General features: G+C 46.2%; 1 protein-coding gene across 1 annotated transcript; it reads right to left on the bottom strand.

The window, feature by feature from the left end:
* Positions 1–1,310: 1,310 nt before the first annotated feature.
* Positions 1,311–5,776, bottom strand: LOC106655802. The gene is made up of 7 exons (XM_014376359.1): positions 5,480–5,776; positions 5,303–5,397; positions 4,632–5,241; positions 3,280–3,775; positions 2,443–2,576; positions 1,533–2,390; positions 1,311–1,445 (listed from the first exon to the last, which is right to left on the bottom strand). The coding sequence occupies exons 1-7, from the start codon at positions 5,774–5,776 to the stop codon at positions 1,311–1,313; spliced, it is 2,625 nt and encodes an 874-aa protein (XP_014231845.1).
* Positions 5,777–6,720: the final 944 nt, after the last annotated feature.

Below are 6,720 nucleotides of genomic sequence, written 5' to 3'. Positions count from 1 at the left end.
AAACATTAAACAACATGCGTTACAAAATATAATACAAATCGAATTCAAAATTCTGCAAGTGTGAAAACGATACACGTAGCTCAGATTTGTCAATAAAGATCATTGTAGGTATGAGATGATTTCAGAAAAATAATAAAACTAGGCATCTAGCAGGATAGTCAACCATCAGACACTAGTGTGAAACAAGTGATGCAGGCTCATATCTTTGGCTCTCCCACCACCACCTGCCGACCGCGAAATCGAGTGAATTTTCGCAAAAATGCACTAAGTTTTCGGGCGTTTTTTTAAAATAGTTTTCCATGTCAGATCAAAAAAATAAAATAATACGTTTTGAAGAGTAAACATCTTAGTTTTCAAATTCGTTTAAAAAATTTCAAAAAATTAAGTTTAAAAGATTTTATATGCAAAAAACAAAAATGCTGATTTTACGCAAAAAAAAAAAAAATTACAAATTGAATATTTCGGATAATGTGAGACTATAAGTCTCACAAAAATCAGGTTTTGTCCAGTTTTTCTGCTTGATAAGAGCTACTTTTCAGCGAAATTTGGTTTCCTAAAACCAAAAATTGAATGAGCTGCGAATTTTCGAAAATTGGCGAAAAATCAAGTTTTCCGAACATTTCCATATTTTTTCGGGAAATTCTTATCCGATCGAAACGTAGCAAAATTTGTTGGAAAGGTAACTAAATTTCCAATATTTTTTCTCACGGGAGCCTCAACGTAGCTGTCTTGGTCTCGAAAATATCTTAGTAAAGCCAAAAACTTTACTGCGATTTTTTGTTAACCCTTTAACGCCTGAAATGACCAATTTTGGACAAAATTTATAGCGATGAATTACACTGACAAGAAATTGTTTGAAAAACTTTTCAGATATCATTTCTCGCTTACAATTTAATGTACTTTTCGAATCCGGGATCAGAATTTAAATAAAATTATTAAATAAAAAGTTATAAACAATTTTCTAAAAAAAAAACATGAAAACATGAAATCGTGAAGATGTCGTTTTCTGAAATTGTGCTTTGACTTTATACAATTACTTTAACGTTGTCACTTGCGGATTTACGTTTAATGCTAATTCGCCATCTAGCGACGAAGGCTTAAAGTCGTTGAAAACTAGTCTCAATTTATGGAATCAACTAAATTGACAATTGACGGCTATTTAAAATGAGCTCATTGACGTATAGAACATACACTTTATATGTTATTTGAAAAGTATAGATATTTCAGCCAAAACTCTTGGCATGTTTTCGCGTATCATGTTCTCGAAAATAATGTCATTATATGTATATTATATATACATAAAACGAGGCTCACCCGGAATCGATGGCTCGCTTGTGTCTGCAGCCCTTGGCCAAGCCAGCGACGATCCAGGTCTTGAAGTAGGACTCGCCGGGCACCGGGACGAGCTCGCACGGCGCCAGCTCGGCCATCCTCGCGTACTCGCTCTGCAGCACGGCGTACGGCCTCTCGGACGAACTCGTCGTCGTCGTCGTTGTCGAGTCTGCTGCTGCTGCTGCTGGGAGCCCCCCTGCTTGGCTGCAGGCCAGACTCCACATGTCCTGATGCGTGTCGAGGAAAGCGATGCGCTCGGCCAGCTGGATGCGCGCGTAGACCGGCCTGTAATTCTTCCTGAAGCCGATCTCGACGATCGAGTGTCGCTCGGCGAGTATCGCGTAGTCCGTCTCGTCGAGCAGCTGGTCCAGGCTCGAGAACGGCGCCGGCGAGTAGGTACGCTGCATGAAGATGACGAGCTGCGAGCCGTACGAGACGAGCAGCAGCCACGAGAACAGGCCCGTGCTCAGGGCCAGGAGGCGAGAGGACGACTCCCAGAGGGCCAAGTACAGGGGCTCGCCCTGATTGCAGAGAGCGCCGAAGCCGTAGAACAGATAGTCGGCCGAGCTGGAGCAAGCCAGCACGACCCGCGGCGCTACGTCGTCGCTGGACGACCACCTCGACGCAGCTACGTTGACCGCGACGAGCAGCAGGTAGAAGAGGCCAGCCGCCGCCCAGACCTGCCACGAGAACAGATCGAGCATCCAGAGGCTCTTGAATCGGTAGTAGGGCCGGACGAACAGCCGATAGCGATCCTTCCAGATGGAGCGGGTGAAGTCTACGGCGGCGAGGCGCTCGGCGAACGCCTCCATCTTCGGTATGGCCTCGTAGCGGCCCTGCTGCACCAAGCCCAGCAGATCCGTGAAATTTTTGTCGTTGTTGCTCGACGACGACGACGACGATCGATTGGCCGGCTGGACGACGGTGCCGAGGCTGCGAGTCCTCGATCTCGTCACCACCAGGGTGAAGTTGAGGAGGTCGGCGAGCACGGACCAGACGTCGCCGCAGATCCCCGTGGCGCTTCGTTTGCCCCGCTGAAACTCGAAGTAATCCGGATCCTGCGTGTCGAAAGATCGTTACGTGAGATCTACAGAGAGATTATTTATTTACTTGTTTTTCGTCGTAAACTCTAACTTGGAAATAAACGGCGTGAATCTTGGTGCCGTTGAGATTCGGCCGGACGTTCCAGCGGCTGCTGCTGCCGTTGCCTTCCTCGCGACGATCCTCGCTCGGTGGTTTGAGATCTCGAAACGAGTCGGCGTCGGCGATCGGTACTAAGTCGCGCCGATCCTTGCCGAGATAATAGACGCGCGACGACGACGACGACGACGACCAAGGCAACGTCGCGAAGACGAGAAAAAGTATAATCCCGAAAGTCGAGCACCGATTCATCGTACGTCGTTCTCTGGAATAACTATACGCTCTCGTGTCGACGACGTCGCAGAGAAAGAGAGAGAGAGAAATGCTTTTAAACTAACATAGCGATGCGGAGTGCATCGATATCCGCACAGGATCTAAATTCGAGAGACACGCAAGAACGAAATTACCCGAAATCGCGATAATATGACGTTTCGGTGTAACATCGCGTGGGTAATGTTTCGTTTGCTATATATATTATTGACCAGAGCGTAAATGCCACAATAAGTATATTATACTCATAGTATAATCTATGTTACACGTGTACAAAGCGTGATGGTTTCGATTTTTAACGAGCACGCGGATATTAGTTTTATTAAATTAACGGCATTTATTTTGTGCTTAACGTCTTTTTATTAATTACATTTGCTATGAGTCTATGTCGAATACACAAAATATTACGTTTATCCACAAATTGCGTAGCACGGATAATTATTCTCATTCGCTCGTGATATATATACCATTATTATTTCATTCGTCGATTACGTTTAATAAACCACGACTCGATCCTGCGAGCGATCGTCGACTTACGACCGGCGAGCAGAAAGTGACAGAGAATCTCCGCGAGCAGCACCAGAATCGACAGACTCGCTCCCGCGGCGAGTACCCCGAAAGTCACGTAGACCTGCTGCATGTCGATCGACTGAAAGGGCGGCTGCTCGTCGTCGCCGCCGCTCCAGACGTTGTCGAGCCATCGCTCCCTCAGGCCGTCGAGCAGGCCCGTCTCGAGCATCCTCACGATGCCGAGGTCGAAGCAGCGCTTGTACTTGAAGCCGCGCTTCACCGCCGAGGCGACGAACGACTCGAAGTAGTGCGCCCCGGTGGGCACGAGCCTGCAGAAGTCGCGGCCCAGCGCCTTGTGCCGATCGTCCGCCTCGAAGACGGCGTATCTTTTCTTCCTCTTGGAGGAGGAGGAAGCCGCGGCGGCGCAAGCCTTGGCGTACATGTCCTGGGCCGCCGGGGCGTAGCTCACCCGCGAGAAGTCGCGGGCCGATCGGGCGTAGCGCTGCACGAGGCCGCGAAACTCCTGATTGGTTACAGTAAAACGAGACGAGAGACATACCACAATAAAAATATTTTACCAGCCGTTGCACAAATTTTTTATCAGTGATAACAAGTGAGGTATACGCCTTTAATTTCGATCAAATTTAAATCAATTTTTTATATAGCGATTGAAACTTGATATCTGATTTTGATCAATAATATATATCTGTTGAAGATGTTCGATTCATTCAGCCAATTATTAAAAACAAATTTCTTACGTCCTATTAAGTTGTTAATATTAATTACTGATCGAATATAGGGGCATATACTTAACGCTATGGAAAACTTTGTATCTTTCAAATTTGTTGTTGTAGTTATATTTGTCTGAAATTCACTTGCGGTACTTTTCATTGACTCGATGAAATACCAATTTGATCAACAAACAATTCATCATTCTCAAAGTTCACTGAGAAAAAAAATTCATCGATTCAATGAAATTTTAATTAAATACAATCTATGAAATAATTTCATTGAAATAATCATTTTTTATTTCATCCAACAAAATATTTAGTTGTTTTTACCAAAATTTCATGAAACTAAAGAAAAAAAGATCGTTTCAATGAAATTATTTCATAGATTGTATTTAATTAAATTTTCATTTAATCAATGAATTTTTTTTTCTCAGTGTTGAAATGTAACACTTGACGATCGACGATAAAAAAATTACTTACAAGAGAATGTACTTTATTTAGCCATTTCTGCTAGTACTCAAGATCAAAATTCTTATAAATAAAATCAGAAATTTCAAAGTTCCTTCATAAGCTTTTACGGAAACGTTCGTTACGAGCTCGTGAAATATTTTCTTGGAATGAAATAATACGAAATATATATATATATACCTGGTGCACCATCGAGCCGTTGAAGGCGAGCACGGCGTACTGGCTGCCACGCAGCAGGCCGCGCAGATCCGCGAACGGCGGCACGAAGCGCCGGCTCGTCAGCAGCAGGATGGCGTGCGAGCTGAACGCTATGAGCACGACCCAGGCGAAGAGGCTCGTGCTCAAGTAGACGAGGCGCGACTTGTCGTGCAGCCCCGCGGGCACGCCGCCCTGGCTCGTGGCCACCGCCACCGTGTAGAACACGTGATCCTGCAGGCTGGCGAAGCGATCACGATCGGTCTCGCCGGCGTCGTGTCGCGAGCAGAGCTCGGACAGGTACTCGGCGCAGCCCAGCCCAAGCAGCAGCAGGAAGAAGGCCGACCAGAGGCCGGGCGAGAAGAGATGGATCATCCAGGCCTCGTCGTGGCGCCACTCGGGCCTGATGTAGAGGCGATACCTGATCGACCAGAGGGGCACCGTGTACTCGAGCAGGTCGAGGCGGCCGCGAAACATGCCCGAGCGCGGCACGATCTGCGAGTCGTTGGCCTGCAGCCGGCCGAGGATGCCGTCGTAGCTGCCGTTGTCGCGCTGGCCGCCGAAGTTGCGCTGCTCCATCTTGACGGGCACGAGGCTGTGTGGATACATACGAAAGGAATAGAGTGGATCGATTGTAATTAATTTTTCGTCGTTACGTGAAGTTTAGATAGTCGGCGAGGTTGTTCCAGAGCTCGCCGCAGACGCCCGTGACCCTCGTGTCGTTGTCTATGTACTTCACCAGATTGCCCTCCTGCGCAACGTGGAATCAAACGCAATCCGTGCAATTTTATAAGAGCTATATCTTTTTCGATTAAATCGGTCGATATACGCACTTCGAAATAAACGAGCTTGAGCTCGGCCCCGTGAAAATTGTGAAACTCCAGTCGGCGATGCCACCTCCAGCGGCGCTCGCGAGCCTCGCGGAACGTCGCCAGATCGAAGATCGGCCGAAATTCCTGGCTGGCGTTGCTCCAGATCAGTCCGCCCGCGGCCTCGACCAGTAGTAGAGCTGCGCTTGACGCTGCTTTCTTCTCGTAATTGTCCTTGGAAACGATGCCGAAGAACCACGACGGCTCGAGGTTGAGCGCGACGAGGCTCGCGACCAAGGCGCGCAGTACCACCGATTTCATGATCGCGGGCGGCGATCGATCTAAATAATTAATGCTACTTTGCACGAAAGAGGGTCCGCTCGCAGAGTCCGTCTTCCGAACGCGAACGTTCCTTTTCTCTTTCTCCCTCGCTATTATCATTATTATTGTTATTATTATTATTATTTTAGAAATGCATGCCTGTCGGGCCATGAATCGATCCCTCTCTCTCTCTCTCTGCAATCGTTATCCAATTTTTTCATCGGCAGCTTTCTGTTAAAGTGCAACGGCGTGCATTTATAGGCGCGTAGCGACATTATCGCGACGCGTGAATCGCGATGCGCTTATCGGGCGAATTTTACCTAATGGTTGTATGCAAAGTCTATCGTGAAAAATGATTGATACGTGTGATAAGAAAAAAAAACTATATATATGGGTCAGATTCAGAATTTTTCAAATAAACCTGCGGGCGAGGTTCACGGATTTTCCTGAAATTTTGGTATGTTATAGTACATGATAAAAAAGTGCCAAAACCAAAATTTTGGACCCCCTCCCCCCTCCTACCCCCCTCCTCCCCTATAGACGTCCATTTTCCATCGAAATTTTTTCTGAGGCCTGAAGCTATTAAAAAATCTGAAAAAATTCAAAATTGTTGATTTTTCCTTGTGAAAATGAAATTTTTCGGAAAATCGCACTGCGCCATGAGAAAGCTGAGGAAAGTTCCTATCGAAAGCATATCTTTATTTATTTTTTGAGTCTAATTACGAGCGAATTTCGATTGTAGTGAGCCGTGCAACGCTAAAAACCTCAAGACCGCTCTGAAAACTGAAAACGGAGAACAGGGGAGTCAAAATACGTTTGTATAGGATTGTAATTCGGCTCAAAAAATAAATGAAGATGCTTTCGATAGGAAATTTCCTCAGCTTTCTCATGGGGCAGTTAGATTTTCCGAAAAATTTCATTTTCACAAGGAAAAATCAACAATT

Source organism: Trichogramma pretiosum, unplaced genomic scaffold (genome assembly GCF_000599845.2).
Source record: "Trichogramma pretiosum strain Unisexual culture from Peru unplaced genomic scaffold, Tpre_2.0 scaffold49, whole genome shotgun sequence".
In the NCBI taxonomy this organism is placed as follows: Eukaryota; Metazoa; Arthropoda; class Insecta; order Hymenoptera; family Trichogrammatidae; genus Trichogramma; species Trichogramma pretiosum.
This window is presented reverse-complemented; position numbering and strand designations above follow the sequence as displayed.